Below are 16597 nucleotides of genomic sequence, written 5' to 3'. Positions count from 1 at the left end.
TGTCTTTCAGCAGGTGCCAGTTTTCATTGAATGTGGCAGTGACACATCTGCGACACACACGTACATTTTTCCTGCGACTGGAAAGGTCAGCACTCAAAAAAAAACAACTCTCTCGCGTGGCTGGTTTGGTGATATTCGGTGTTATGTGACAGTATGAATTTGGTTGAATGCAGAAGCTTTTAGCAGCACCCAACAGACGTGCGAACGCACCGAGGGCTGTAATGCAGATATATCTGCCGAGCTCTGACTGCAACAACATTGTGTGATAAACAGCTGCTGAGAGAACAATTGTATTCTCCCAGTGTGGAAGAACATGTTCAGGCATTCCTAGTTTCGCAACTGACGCGTCGCCTCTGGCCTTGCAAATGTTTTTCTGCTACTTTCTGTTGTTGCAACTCTGCAGTTTCACTTAAGATCCCATTAAAAACACTCTGCGATCAAAATCTTGTATGGATCCCATCATCCTTGGACTCTATTACAGTCGTAACACTGCATTGCGTGAACCATATACTCTACTGTATTGTTGTTAATGTTTAGTGCAGCTGCATTAAAAAAACATTTCCAGTTTCATTGCTGCAGCCAACAACCGAAGGTTTTTCCCCCTCCTAGCACGTTTTGTCTTAATATTGCAGCTCTCAAAATTTTATCATCATTAGATCCTCGCCTCGCTTAGATATTTCTGGTTGTAGAAAAAAATGAAACGCAGAGCTTTTGTGGTGACTCACACTCCAGGCTTGAGCGCGTGTTTTATTAAAAATGTCCTATATCTTCACACACATCAACCAACATCACGTGGATGATTACCGGTACATTGGATTTACTCTAAATTTCCTGATCCCTTCTTTTCAAATTAAAGAGGGATAACAAAGGGAACCCCCCCCACCCCCTTTGTCTTCCCGTGATGACAGATCAGCCACAAGAGTTACTAGGAGAGAAATGTCAGCATTGATAAATGATGATTCTTATGCATTTATGTTTATTTTACCCCAAATCCAAGGTCCTGTCCACTGACATGAATATAGCCCCCATTTAAGGTCCATTATTGTTTCGTGACTATGGACCAGCATCTGCATTGAGGTTATTATCTGTATATTTTGTTGTGCTTCAGCTACATTTTCCTTAAAACTTTTACACGTACTGTCTGTGCCAAGTGTATCATATTATTTTGTTGCATTATCGCTGTCTTATTTGTAGAGGTGCTGTGGTTTCGGTTGAGATGGTGGAAAACAAATCTTTTTTCTTTTTTTTTCCCCATTTGACAGGAAGTAAACATTAAACACAAAGATAAGAGATCCTGCAGGGATTTATCAACTACGTCTGAAGCCTTGGCTACAGTCCATACACAAACCTATAAGAACAGATGATGCTGTGCTAGAATTCTACACATGAGTTCTACTCAGAAAAGCAATAGATGAAAACCTTTTAGGTGCAACTGGACACTGACCTCACAGTAGTGGCTATGAATGCACGATGGCGCGGGAATGTTTCCTTCTCTTCTTCCCAAAAATCGAATTCAAAAAGGGAAATATCTTCTTAATTGCTGATATGTCAAGCTGGTGTGCATCTCAGAGCTGTTGATTGTTGTAACTTTATGTTTCTAAGGTGGAGAGGTGCTAGATGTTTACCCAGGGCACCACTCTCCGATGCCCCAAACAGTGAATGTCCTTTGTATTTGGAATATATGTCAGCAAATATTTGCGCAATATGCACTCACTTTAGATTTAAAAATTTGATCTGAAGGATTATACTTTGTGTTGTCATGGATACAGTGCTACATCCATTATGATGAGCTGGATTATTCAAATAGGTTTGTTTAGCCTGCTAAGCCTAAGGCAACTCATTTATGCATGAGTGCCCAGAGGCAGATTGCAACTATCCTTCCTCTGTTTAAACCTAAGTCTCCCAGTTCTGGGTAATAAGCCTGCTATGATAATCAATCAGAGACAGGATTTCTTTTCAACCAAAATTGAAATCCAAATAATGCTCGATCTGCCGTTCTATAATAGCGCGCTATGGTTGTTTTTTATTATTATTCAACCTGTATTACAGATCAAGAGCTCAGACAAACCTTGACTATCACTGCAGTGTTGAAGCTGGCGGAATCTGTCGCTAAACACTTATATTACTATTCTTTTTAGTTGATTTTTCCAATTCTTAATTCTATGCATCTTTTTTATTTCCAGAGAACCAGATTCCACATGGTTTTCCCACTATTGATATGGGCCCCCAGCTGAAGGTGGTTGAAAAAACCCGCACTGCCACCATGCTGTGTGCCGCCAGTGGAAACCCAGACCCAGAGATCTCCTGGTTCAAAGACATGCTTCCCGTGGACATCGGTAACAGCAACGGGCGCATTAAACAGCTTCGCTCAGGTACAGTTTGATGGCATTGTGTTTCAATTCTGTTTTGGTTTGATTTGAACTGTTTCACAAGTTGCCCAAAAACCACGCCAGGGCTGTTCATGTATCAGAGAAAGGGATTAAAGATTAAAAAACATCTCTATCATAATGAGGCTTAAGAATTTGAATCCTCAAATGAACTTTCCATGCTACTAAACAATTAATTCCGCATTCAACCAGGTGACCAGGAAGCATGGTGGTGCTACACTAGCCAGCATTTTGACCTTGAAATTAAAAAGAAAATCAATGAAGTACTTTATGCTCACATCAACAGTCCTCTTGAAATATAAACAGTGCCTGACTGACCAGGATTAGCTGAAAATGGCAAAGCAAGGTGAAAGGATTAGTGGCTTTTGACCAGGTGCAGCCTTGCTGGTCCTTACTAAATCTGCCTCACTTAGAGAGTGTCAATGCAGGCTGTAGGTCAGCAACCTTAAAGATTAAAGATGAGCGCTGCACCAGAAAAAGCCTGGCACTGGATCTGCCCAGCAGAAGCCAAATACAGGTCAGTCGGACCATGTGTGCTCTCACAGCATTAAAAACACAGCTACTATTAGTGGAGCCCAATTTAGATTTGCTTTACACAAGCTAAATACCTACACATCTTCTTAACTGTTTGATTATGTTTTATAACAAGGATAAAACTGTTCTTACAGCTATTATTTTTTCTTCCTTGTATGAACAAACTTTTAATTAGTTTTCTTTCCTGCATATAGTCAGAGTGCCTGAAAATGTGCTGATATGTAATGCCCCCAGACTAACACTTTTTTTTAAAATCTGTAACCCTTCACTTGACATCTGGTGCTGTATCAGGATTTACATTACTGAATGTGACCTGAAATGAGGCCAATTTAGTGATGGCAGAAAAAGCACACTAATTTGCTTCCACAGCAGAGTCTTGGTTGCTCTCGCCGCGCTCACCCATTAGGTCTGTCTTTTCAAAACACCTAGTCTATTTCTTCTTTTCAGTCTAGAACTGAGGGTCAAAACTTCTGCACAAATGTGTTTTGCGCGTCGAGAGCAGAGGTCGTTTTCAGTCCAAAAAAGTTCGAAAATGTCCAACTGAAACAAACACGGCTGAAGCTGCCATTTGAAAATATGAAAGCACCAGAAAACTGCTCCTCTTGAAATATTTTCCTTCATTTTCAGACAGACACACGCAGTCTAAAATGTTTCGTTTCCATATAACATTTATGGCGCTTACTGTTTATGTATTATGCATTTAAGTGGCTTCTGCTCTATATCTTTCCTCTGTTCCCTGTCAAAACCATGGTTTTCTCTCCCACTGGTGTAAGTGGATTACTAACTAATCTTTCAACCCTGTTTGCATCAATATTACTCCCACGTAGGTGGTACACCAATTAGAGGTAAGGATGATAAAGTGTGATGGAAAATATCACTTTCACACCATTCCCTCACATCCATGTCCGACCCTGCATTCCACCACCAAACACAGTACCAACAGAATCATCTGCATCGCTGGCCCTGTCTTTGTCCCCTCCCACCGTGTCCTGTTTGCCGTCTGCAGCTAACAAACACGATTGCCAACCCCGATGTCAGAAGAATGCAAACAAAAAAGCAAGTCCAAGGTGTTATCTCGTACGTTTTCCGTCAAGGCTATGGCTATTCTGTCAGAAATGAACTGGGTTTACAGATAAACACACATTTGCTTTCCAGCAAATAAGCGGGCAAGCGCTTGCATTTTAAACTAAAGGCCACCATTCCCACAAGAGGCCCTACCTGCCTCCCTAATGTTACCTCGGTGCACGCGGAAATGGCTGCATTTGCATAGCCTGTGCAGCACAGCCTCCAGCGTGGCAACACAACGTTTGCTCGAAATAGTTAAGGTGGAAGCTGTAGCTCCTCTTTATGATAATCATCTTTTTTTGGCCTTGAGTCAAAGTCTGATTTTTCTTCACTCCATGGAGGTAAACAAAACAAATGCATATGGAGCTCTGTATCAGATCTCTGTCTCACTGGTATGTACTGGAAAACAACCATGCAGATTTCCACCTTGGCTGACCAGGATTTAATGTTGACATCCTTCACAGCAGCCACAGCAGTAACCCTCTAGACTTCTGGGGGACTCGCACTCTTTTCTCCCATGGGAGAATGTACGGATTGACAGATTGGTGACAGTGGAATATGCAGGTGGTGTCAGTGCTGATTCAGACAGCAGTGAGCTCAGCATGCAGAGCAAACACCTTGGAGAGATGTGCTGTCACGAGATCTGAGGTAGTTTTACCACAAGTCACTACCCCGCTTCTCTTTTCTATTATTTTTGGTCTCGTGTTGATTCGAGTTTCCTTTGGTTGGGGGTGAACCTGTTTGTTACATTCATCTCATTCTGCATGATATGGAAAAAGTGTCCTGACATGCTATTTTCTGTCTTTTTCAAACTGCATGGTGGCTGACTGCCATCGTTCAGGCTAGCACCGTGCTGTTTCTGAAACATAACGGATGCTGTTACATACACATACGTGCTGGAAATCAGTGGTTTCCTTTCCCCTTTTCTCATATTACTTGTCTCATCTGCCAGCCATTTCCTGCCCAGAAGTAATAATTATGTTATCAGTTGTGGACATGAAGTGGCGGAATGACCTCATTTAGACATAACTCCTGGGAGTTGGCACGTCCTGTCTGATGACTTCAACTTCTTTGAATTGTTAACTTTAACACTGTTTGTCACTTAGAGATGCTTTATCACAGCTGAGACACAATTACATACTTGCAAACATTCAGGATCTTGTAGCAGGTGCGTTGCAGCAAAATCTTATGCCATCAAGGCAATAATGTCCTCTGCTCCTCATTAATGTTGTCAAGATTTAAATTTATGTACCTACCGGATATCTAAAAGTAGGATTTTCACTGAAACAATAAAAGAAACCTGCCACAGTGTCATTTGGTGAAGCAGTTTTTAAAAGACACCGCCTTTCAGCCAGTTTATTTCATCATAATTCATACACATTCTTAGGACGCGGTTGTCATTATTCCAAAGGCAAGATTAGCTCTGTCCAGACGTGTGGCCGGGGTAGATAACCCACCATGACGCAAGCTGTTTGTCAATTATTTCCAGAAGCTGAGAGCGTAATCACAGCATAATGATTGTGACATATCATTCACGTAGTTAAATGACACTCAGTCATGGTCTTTTATTTTCCTTAATTCAACTAGGCAAATATTCTGTTAGCAGTTTCATTAAACTTGCCAAATCAGCTAAACGCTTTTCTTGCTGTAAGCATTTCTTGAACAAAATCGTGTCCACGACTTTGACACTTAATTAAACACAAACTGGGTTACACTGGTTAAATCCAGGCTCTCTGGTGAGTCACCGTACCAATATCTGCTGTGGTTTCATGCCAAGTTACATCTCATATCCCACAACTGTCAAGACAGCTAAATTTGTTAATCCTCTGCACAGGGGCTTTGCAAATTGAGAACAGCGAGGAGTCTGACCAAGGGAAATACGAATGTGTTGCCATGAACAGCGCTGGGACCCGTTATTCTTCTCCTGCCAATCTCTACGTAAGAGGTAATGTCATATATGCAAATCATCTTCATGTCTATATCCGTACAATTTGACACTTCTGTCTCCATTTCACATTTTTGTCATTGGCTGATGAAGGCCATGTCTGTATGCTTCCATTTCACTTCTTTTGTCTTTGAGACTTTCTGCTCAACGCGTCATCCACAGGTGATTTCATTGCAGCCTCTGGATGTTTAAACCTCTCCTTTGGGATCCGATGGAAGCTGAAAACCATTTTCTAGATGGAGAATATGTGCTGCTTTATGTTGAGCATTAAATGATCCTTCCCGTTTATCAGCCCGTTTGAGCAAATCGGTGAGAATTTTTTTTACCCCGACTGGCAAATAAACAACGGCAGCCTTAGCCAGTGATAGTCTGGTTAACTCCGCAAACGGGCTTCAAACCAGCCACTAATTGTTCGTCACGCTGGTGATTTATTCCGGTACCAGCCATCCTCATGCAGGTCTGATGTAATACCCAGCATATTGCTCATCATCAGCCACAGCTGAGTTGTGATTAGACATCAGAGGTGGAAAACATCTGTGGAAAAAGCCCATGTTGATATTGTTGTGCACTTTCCAGCTAAGAAGAACACATTCATCTGATTTTTTTTTATTCTCTAACAGCAAAGTTACTCCTCAGTGTTCCTGACCCGCTGCCACTCCTGTACAAATAAGATGAACTTACCTCCACCTCTTATGTAGCTGTGTACTCGACCAGGTGCGGCCTCCTGTGTTTTATTTAGACGCTATCGAGCCACTCCATTAGCACGTACCCAGCGCTCCTACATACATGAAGGGTTCTGGAGCTCCAGGTTTCTTTTTTGGTGTGGTGTTTCTGTGAGCAGACTAATGCAGGGTATGGCCATCTGTGTACCCATCCTGGAAAAACTTGTTATAGGGGAGAGTACTCTGGGTCAGCGCCTGCGGATAACACCACCACGTCTGATGTACATCAAACAGAATATCTCCTCCAGTTGTTAGTGTGGGTGGAGAAGGAGGTAGAGAAAGTGTCAGAGTAAGACAGACGCTCAGCCATGACTTCATACTGTTAACAAAAACAGACGCGGTAATGTATCAAACATGGAGATGTGATTTTATTGTCGTTTATTGTTATTGCTTCTCGGGTCTAATGTCTCCATTTGACTCCAGAAACAGTGGATATTAAATGTTAAAATATATCGAAATCATTGTTTTTGAAGAGAAGCGTGTATCATTCCCGTGTCCCCAGATAATGTTGCGCTGCAATATTTTTATAAGAAAAAGATTGAACTGCCTGGAGGATCACAGCAGCATCAAATTTGCAGATTAAACACGGTGAGCTCTAACAGGTTTTAGATCTTAAACCTAGACGAGGAGTGGTAGTCAGACACGCAGCGGAGGCGAGGGAGGGATGTAAGCCTTGTCTATTAATCAGGGCATGTCTGTCACTGGTGTAAGTGCTGCCTTTTCTTCCCTTTTCAGAGGTAATTACAGTGGTTGTGTGGCTTGGCGCCAGCAGGGCCCCCAGGCCCAGCTAGTCGGTAACACCACCCAGGTAGCTGTCAACCCATTAGCCCTGACAACAGCTTTTCCACCGGCCTCACCAGAACAGTGCACATATAGAAATCAAACTAACCGTAACCCTTTGAGAATTGTACTTGACTGGACTGAGAACACTGTCTCTTACGTTGGTTTTGTTGGTTTGGGATTTTACAGGCATTTCTTCCTCGCCTGTTTCTACGACACTAAAATCTCATAACGACGCGATATATTCCGCAGTGTTGGTTGATCCTCGCGCAATTCAAATTACCCTAAAATAAAATCAAAAGAAAGGATTTAAGCCCTTTTTTCCAGCATCTAGTGGTGACAAGTCATCCTTCTTGTCTAATATCTTTCAGGATATATCCTCAAATTTGACTTAAAGTTGGGATTTATTTTCCACACATGTGGAAAAAACACTGTGAGAGGTGCAATAAAACTATCGTGAGCGGTTGCTTCTGCAGTTACTCCACCCTGATCCCAGCACCTCCTTTACCACCCTAATCTTGACGTTTTACAGTCACCATTGAATGATTTCCTCATATTTCTTTATGGGAAGGAAAAAGGAGCTTGAAAGTGAGGATAGGGGATGAGGGTGTTTGCTCTTCGCTTCCTGTCTGTTATGTGCTTTCCACATCCATCAAAGGGCTTACAGGGTTGGGGGTGTGCAGGTGCGGGCTTGCCTTCGCCGCTGTGGCTTACTTGAGCTGACCCTCCTCTTAAGTAGAATTCCATCGACACGAGTGGAACCGCGGTGGAGTTTTCGAGTACGAACAGCCATTTGTCAAGTTCTTCCCCCACGATGGAGGACAGATGTCAGCTCCCGTCTGCCGCCCTTCTTCGTATGTCCGTGTGACATGTCAATATGTCATCGAGGGTGAAGTGCTGCAGACAGAAATTTCATTTACTACAGTCTCCAGATTGTTTCTATGAGTGTGGATCAGGGGGAGAATTTACACAATAGATCGTATCGGCTTTATGAGGGGAAAGAACAGAAGGATATCTAATGTCCTTTATAAAAAATGCTCCGAAAGATTGTGAAACATGTCTCAGGAAGGTTGGAAATCATTTGGATATATATTACTAAATTTGGACAATTCACTCGGTTATTACCTAATGATTAATATAGAAAATGGTTGGTTTCCCTCCTTGTACTTGACCTTGACTTTGCCTATGTGTGCCATTTCACTAACACGTCACTGTTCCCGGGTTCACTGTTCTCTTTCACTGTGTTGTTTTCCTCTCCACTTTGTATCATTCCATTGCTCACCTCCATCAAATCACTTCATCCTCAAACAGATCAGCGAGAAGGTTTGTCAGTTTCACTTTTAATCCCTTCCCTTCTAGACAAGATCGACCATCGTTTTCATCCAAACAACAATGTTTTGTTTCCCCCCTTGCAACACAAAATGATGTGTTATAGCTCTTTCTACTCCTCTTTTTCCATGTAAATGTGATTTTTTTTTGTACCGGTATGCATGATTCCTTAAACAATACTTGCATGATTCCCAATTGTGTATCGGTTAGCATCCCCAAACTGACATACAGATAGCGTACAGCATGTAGAGATATTGCCTATATCTGTTGTGTTTGTAGTCATAGATTCTTCCCAGCCACTCCCTTTAAAGCCAGTGTCCTTTTATTTACCTAGAAATGTAATCCATAGCTCTCTGCTACACTATTTTACAAATGGCATATAACAGTTGTTGTGCATGGACAGTGATCATTAATAATTTCGAAGCAAGGGTATTCACTGAATATATTGTTTGAAGGTTTTTGTTCCCCTTTTTTCAACACCAGCATCTACAACACACACCTGTGCAAAAAGCTGACCTATAGAATATTTAAGAACTGAGCTGGCAGTCTGCTGACAGAGGGATGATCAGCCATCATGGTTGCCCAGAGGCAGTGCCAGGAAGCCGAGGAGCCCAGTGATTCTGTGCCAGTTTTCTCAGATATTGATTGACTGAACGGGTTCTGCTATCCTTGGGCACTTTGTCAAGGCAGTTAAATTTATAGGTATCCAGCTAGCAGGCAGGCAGCATGGAGACAGGGCTTATTTTGTGGTTTTGATAGAGTCCTGGAGCCGTCTCTCCAAGCCGCTCTCAACAGGAGAGAGGCTTCGGGGGAATCGATAACAATTACCTGCCCTCTAGTCATTCTGTTCCACAGCACCTCTCCAAACTTAACCGCATGGCATGAATTATTCACAACATTAAGTGTTCAATATACACGGGCCCCTTTGACTGGGTGCTCTTAGCACTGTTTGGTCTTTGGAATCATGAAAGAATAACTTTGAGCTTAATGGTTTCGCATTAGCTCCACTTCTCCCAGGTTTCCCCCTTTCAGAAGCATATGTTTTGACATACGACCAGCTATTAGTAAATTTATTTAAAATAGATGCACAGTAGCCACTGTGTGAGGAGACAATTGGCCCCAAAACGTGTGAGTTTTTTTTTTTCTTCTAGAAATGCTCTGCCTGTCATGCAGAAGTCATCCTGGAAATCAGATGTTCAGTCATTCATATGAGAAAATTGGGCTTAGCTCATACTTTATCTTTCTTCTCTCGACATAGTCAGACTTGTGATCCCATTTGATATCTTTCCTCAGCCTGTGCATGTTTTGCTTGAGAATGTCATCTCTGTCCTGTTCCCAGGCTTATAACAGCGCTCAGCCTGACCAGTCTTTTCATTTAAAAACCTTTTACCCATGAGCCACAGAGAGAGGATGGTAGCGCCGATAATAGCTTTACGGACTCTGAGCGTTTGTCACTCTGTTTTCCTGCATGACAGCACCCTTTCAATGCAACACCGGAGTTATATGGGTATACGTTACGCCCACCTGAAGATTTTATTTTTTTGGAATCCTTACATATTTACATAACCAGTAACTTTACTGTCTTTTGATGACCGCTTTCAATGTCTGCCAGCTTAAAACAATCCTTTTGTTGAAAAGGGCAACAGTTGCGCTCCATTTTCATCACTGAATGATTGAAAAAGTAAAAAGAACAACAGGTTTACAGTAGGTCTAGCACCTTTCGTATTTTTGGATATTCAGAGGAGTTCTAACCAGGTCCATCTTACTACTGCAGATGTTCCAGAGAAACGGGCAATTTTCTACAAGAATCTCTTATTTCATTTCACTATATAAGGAGCCACATTACAAGCAAGGCAGTATAGTAGCAATGTTCTGGTTCAAATTAAATTGGGGGGGTGTGGGGGTGTTATGGAGAAAGGTGCAGATGTGCAATTACAGCCTTTTTCCCCCTATTTGGAGTGAAATAGATGCTGTAGTAGCAAAAAAAAAACCAACCCTATATATACTGTTTTAAACAGCAAAAAACAAAACTGTCAACAGTGAAGCAGCCAAACAGTTGGCTTTGTCTCACTTTCTTCAGAGAAAAGGTTAAATAAGTCCCACTTTCTCCTCACATTTTCAACACAGACAACAAGAATGTACCTAAAACTCAAGTTTTGTTTTCCAAGATGTCAAAGTGAGGAGTTTGTTGTGGTTGCCAGAAATTACTGAAGATCTGCAGGCGTGTAAATATGGCAGGCATTTCTTATATAACTTTATTTAGAGAGATAACAAGTCATATGTAAATGTTGGCTGCCTGTTTATTCCGGGACAGCTTTTCAGCATTGCATGGAGGGAGCCACATTGGTGTTTGCCTTGTCCCTGGCGACGTCAACAGGCCCTTCTCGTCTCCATGGGAACCCCTTTTTAATGTCAGCCTATCTGCATATCAGAACTGCACAAAGCCAGGGTGAGGGAGAGAGAGTGAGAAAGGCTGAGGAGAAGGAGCCAAGGAGAGGGAGGAGAAATCAAACAATGCCATCTCCACAGGGTCCCTCAATGATGCAACTCTCACTACCATTTGACACTTTGACAAAAGAGGGCCAGACATAGTCTCCAGCAAATCTGGCCAATTTTTTTTATTATATCCTCTTTTGTAGACGAGAGGATAAAACGCCCCCTCCAAGTTTTCTTGTGAATTTCCAGAGCCATTTTGTGACAGTCCTATTATTCCCATTATGTTGGCCTGCACATTTGGACAAAGGCGATCAGCCATCTATTCTATTAAGATTCCGGAGTTATCTTCAGTAAAGCATACAAGCAAAATCATTGTTTTCACTTCATTTTGTTTACTATGTTTTGCTCCTTCTCTTCATCACCACCTAGTGCGGAGAGTCCCACCGCGATTCTCGATTCCACCCACCAATCAGGAGGTTATGCCAGGCGGAAGCGTCAACCTCACCTGTGTGGCTGTGGGCTCGCCAATGCCATACGTCAAGTGGATGATGGGCTCTCTAGAGCTGACCAAGGACGAAGAAATGCCACTGGGCCGCAACGTGCTGGAAGTGACCAACATACGGGAGTCTGCCAACTACACGTGCATGGCCATGTCATCTCTGGGCGTGATAGAGGCGACCGCTCAGGTCACTGTAAAAGGTGAGAGTTTGTGTGTGCGTTAAATCTAACTAAAGCTAATAAACTTTGAGGCTGTCGCTGAAACGATTTATATTTCTGCCCTCAGTCCCCCACATGTTCTGCTTATGAGTTATTAGGATTCTAAACACGTAATGTTTCTGAGTAACCCACTGCACATTTATTACCACTAAGTAGGGGAAAAATAGACTGTTGAACACTAATAATTTAGGTGAAAATGTTTTTTTTTTTTTTCCTGGAATGTAGTGAGTAAATATTGCTCTCACTGACTTGTATGTGAATGTGTAAGCGTGTCCTCAACCTAATTCTGCCTCTCTTATCACTGGCCCTTTGTATTGATCCCTTTCTCTGCTCAGCTGATCGATAGAAAGAATGTCACAGTCATTATGAGGGACCACAGCAGGACAGAGCCCCCTTTTCAAAGAAGCCATAATGAAGACCCTCAGTTTTGTTTGCGTTTGTTGTACCCTCACAACAGGAGCCACTCTCGCAATTTTCTTCTATTGTCAGTAATGGTCAGGCCTCTTATAAAACACAAAAAAATGAGAATTTCATATTCAGTTTGGGATATTGACTGCTGAAAGTTCTTCAAGGATTAGTTTATGAAACTATCATCACAGTGCAATGCCTTTGACAACAGAGAAGCTAGCAGTTACATCTTTACTTCTATAATGGAGCTCTTTTGTGGAACATCTGTTGTGTCAAACATGACTGTTTGACAATTTTTTGGTTGGTTTTCTTTTTTCAAATGACTGAAAAGTTATTTTCTCATATATACGCTACTTCTCTGTCCTCAGCCTTGCCAAAACCCCCCATCTCCTTAATGGTGACTGAGACCACAGCAACCAGTGTGACTCTTACGTGGGACTCTGGAAATCCCGAACCTGTCTCCTATTACATGATTCAGTATAGAGCTAAGGCATCAGACAATGGCTTCCAGGAAGTAGAAGGTGTGGCAACGACCCGTTACAGCATTGGAGGACTTAGCCCCTTTTCTGAGTATGAGTTCCGTGTCATGGCTGTCAACAACATTGGCCGAGGGCCTCCCAGCGACTCAGTGGAAACACGAACGGGTGAGCAGGCCCCCTCCTCACCACCTCTGCACGTCCAAGCACGCATGCTGAGTGCCAGCACGATGTTGGTCCAATGGGAACCGCCCGAGGAACCCAACGGGCAAATCAGGGGCTACCGAGTGTACTACAGCTCAGACATGACGGCTCCGCTTAGCGCCTGGCAGAAGCACAACACGGACGACAGCAGCCTGACTACCATCTCCAGCCTGACTCCAGATATCACCTACAGCCTCAGGGTGCTGGCCTTCACTTCTGTAGGTGACGGGCCACCATCTGACATCCTACAGGTCAAAACCCAGCAGGGAGGTGAGTAGCCAACGACTGCAAGCGGCTTAGGTTTTAGGTCACACCCATTTCCAAGATTATTAGCATATTATACATATTTACATGTGATAGTCATGGCACTGTACACATGTATAAAATGTACTGTGAATACAATTATGCGTACCTACTCTTCACACAAAGTGATATATTCATATGACAAAATATCTCAGGGTTGAAAAGACCCAAAAACCTTTGGCAGTGCTTTCTGATGCTAAACTAGTCTTATTGTTCCTGGGAATGTTGAGACGTTTGGTTAAGGATGAGCTCCTGAAACACATTTGCTTGGCCCACATTTATCCCTCGCTCAAGCCCAACTGATGCCTCTTGAGTTGTGAATAGCAAGATTTAGATGCACAACTGACCTGATCTCAGGAGATCCACTATTGTGCTTCTGAGAAAGGATGTCATGAAAACACTTTTGAGCCTTTTTTAAGTACAAGCTCTTGTTAATGTTGCTGTAATTGAGAATATATGTATGTATTTATCTCTGAATTATGTGTGTTCATCTCTTTTCGTTTCATTTACGTACTCTTTTTGCTCTCTGCCGCTCGTCCTCAAGTCCCTGCCCAGCCTTCCAAGTTTGAGGCTGAAGCTGAGTTGGATAGTCGAATTCTGCTAACATGGCTTTGGCCCGTCCAGGATCCCATCATCAAGTATGAGCTGCGGTACTGGGAGGCTGGCACAGACAACAAGGTTAGAATATCAACAGGGATTTATCTTTTTTTTAACCTGCTGCGTCTGTTTCATACTCCACTGTAAGATTAGAGACTCCTGTTCTATATGATGTAGGGTGAGAAGCCAGTGCCAAAGTGTTGTTTTTCTCTTGATGCTGCGGAGGGAATAGATTTATTGTATTTAGAGACAAAAAAGTCGTGTTGTTCTGGTTCTTATTGATCGTCTTCCCTTAACTAGCACTTTCCAACTGGGCAATTAGGTTTATTAGAGGTTGTCTAGAACTGAGTGATTATCTACTGTCTACCCACCTACATGGGACAGCAGTCTGGATTTTTCACCCTTGTAAATCAACTCATGTGAATTACGTGACTTTGGTATGTCTTTGGTTTTAATCCAGTCATGTTTGCATCTACCCCCCCTCCAGATGCATGTGACCTTCAACCCAGCGGGCTCATACGCTGTGGATGGTCTAAAGCCCAACACTATGTACTTTTTTTCACTGGCTGCCCGTTCTGAGATGGGCTTAGGCGTCTTCACACAACCCATCGAGGCTCGCACCGCCCAGTCCAGTAAGTCTTCCTTACACTCCGTCTCTTGTGTCTACTTATCTCCTCGACGTCCACTAACCAACATATTTTAGAAGTGATCGTCCCTCAGATCCGCAGGTTTAAATTCAAGGAGTTTAGTGTGGCTCCCGAGAGCTTAAATTCAGCTGCACGGGCGACTTGATAGTCAGGTACATTTTTACCAAGGTGTAAAACGCTGACAGTGCAGTCTCCCTGGTACCACCACTGGTACCATCTCCCCTCTGTCACCAACAATAACCCTCCTGTCCATCTATCTGAGGGTAAGCCCTATTACTCATTACCAAAGGTACGTGTGTTTGTGTCCCCCCCCTCCAACCCCCACCCAGCATTATTGAGCTTTTATTTTATCATATATCGTTGTGCTTTATAGTGCCAGTATACAAAATGTCACTGAACGGACTCCTTCGTCTATTAGTTTATTACTTATTTGATTGGGGGGAAATTATGCGAATCTGCCCTGATGCATAAATTATACGACTAAAGAACCTAAAAGCCAAAAAAAAGAGAGAAAGTTTGCTGTTGGGTTAAAAGTTAAAAATGAAAAGAGCATAGCAGGCCGAACCAGATTTGAGAGCACAGACACACAGATGCTGAGGAGTCTGGTGCTTCCTGCCAGCAGCAGATACAGGGACGCAGAATTTGGTGAGCAGAATTTGGATCTCATGCATTGGCTGGTGCGCATGAAATCAGCCGCAGCCTTGAGAAGGTTCTGAGGCGAACAGGCAGTGGAGGAGTGTGACATTTTATACTGCTGCATTTAAATGTTAAGTTCCCTTTTTTTTATGATTCAGAGCAATGAACACAAGCTGATAAGATTTGCTACGTCCTAAAATTGACCTCAACACACAAGAATAGTTTATTTTTGATACTGTTTCTGCTCATTTGGTGTGAGAGCAGCATCGTCACATAATGAGAAATGATTAGGAACACCCAAGTCTCAAAACTCCTTCATCTAAAGCATGGCTTTATGTTAAGGATCCACATTTGGTCAGTCCTGCCCTCGAGGCAGTCGTGTATCCTGCTGGACTGTCCTCTTATCCAATTAGATTTTGATTTGACAGAGTTTCAATATTGCAATCTCTCCTGGTTTGCCTCTGTCTTTTGCCTCTCTGGGTTTTGTCAGCTTTTTTACCACTGAATAAACAAAACACACAACTGACCATTTCCTTCTTTTGAGGTCTGACATTTTAAAAGCATGGCTGTATTTCAGCTTAGTCGTCATTGCTCTGCTTATGTGACTGTTTTTATATTTCATTTGGTTCTCTTGAAAAAGCCCCTTTGGTGTAGTTGAATGAGTTTTTCCACTGAGTTAGCTGCATGTAGTATATTATCATTTTTCTTTTCAGTGATGTTCCATATTTTAATATAGTTTATTGGTTTTGTTTTTTGCTCTGGACTTGAGAGTTTTCAATTTATGTCACAGTTGTTCTCGATATTATAACTTTTCCCCTTTTCCCGGTCTCAGTATTTATACTGCAGGTGTATTGAGAGATTACCAACTCATTATAGTTGGCAAGTGTAGCATTTTCAGAAAATGTTGGTACCATATGGCTTAAATGGCTGATTAAATTCATTAAATGGCACATTATAGTCTAAATATAACCAGTATTTTATGATCAAAACCACATTTTCAAAGCATCGCAGTTCGTTTCAAATTCAAACCCAGAAGGTTGGTGACACAGCTGGTTGCCCATTCCTATAATTACACCAACAATGATTTTCACTACAAACCAGATAGTGACAATAGCTGTGGAGAGTTCCTCACTAAATTGTAAATTATGTGTAATTTCAGACAGCTCAGTGAATCCACCTGCAGGAGGTGTGAACAACAGTTCGCACTGTTCAGTACGCGTTCGCACTCTATGCCCACCTCAACGCTCCCTCCGTGAGGGGCAATTGTAAGGACAGTTGTAGGCACCGTTTTTCTTCAATGAAAAACCCAGTTGAAGAGTTTTGGCCCATTTTACATTCCATAGCCACCAGCATAAGTGTTGTGTCAAAGAGAGTTAAAGCTGTTCCCAGGTTATGTGCAGCCAATCTCTCA

At 42.4% G+C, this 16597-nt stretch overlaps 1 protein-coding gene across 1 annotated transcript in view; it reads left to right on the top strand.

Annotated features, from left to right (window-relative positions):
* The window catches only part of LOC130538315 (receptor-type tyrosine-protein phosphatase F), a 101754-nt gene that overhangs the window by 37581 nt on the left and 47576 nt on the right, over positions 1-16597 (top strand). The window contains exons 5-10 of the mRNA XM_057055713.1: positions 2184-2372; positions 5821-5931; positions 11628-11897; positions 12692-13273; positions 13851-13984; positions 14391-14535. Of these exons, the coding sequence (XP_056911693.1) occupies positions 2184-2372; positions 5821-5931; positions 11628-11897; positions 12692-13273; positions 13851-13984; positions 14391-14535 (1431 nt within the window). The remainder of the gene's footprint in view (positions 1-2183; positions 2373-5820; positions 5932-11627; positions 11898-12691; positions 13274-13850; positions 13985-14390; positions 14536-16597) is intronic.

The sequence above is a fragment of the Takifugu flavidus genome, chromosome 15 (genome assembly GCF_003711565.1).
Source record: "Takifugu flavidus isolate HTHZ2018 chromosome 15, ASM371156v2, whole genome shotgun sequence".
Classification (NCBI taxonomy): Eukaryota; Metazoa; Chordata; class Actinopteri; order Tetraodontiformes; family Tetraodontidae; genus Takifugu; species Takifugu flavidus.
The sequence above is the reverse complement of the archived record's forward strand: the minus strand, read 5'-3'. Positions and strand labels throughout refer to the sequence as shown.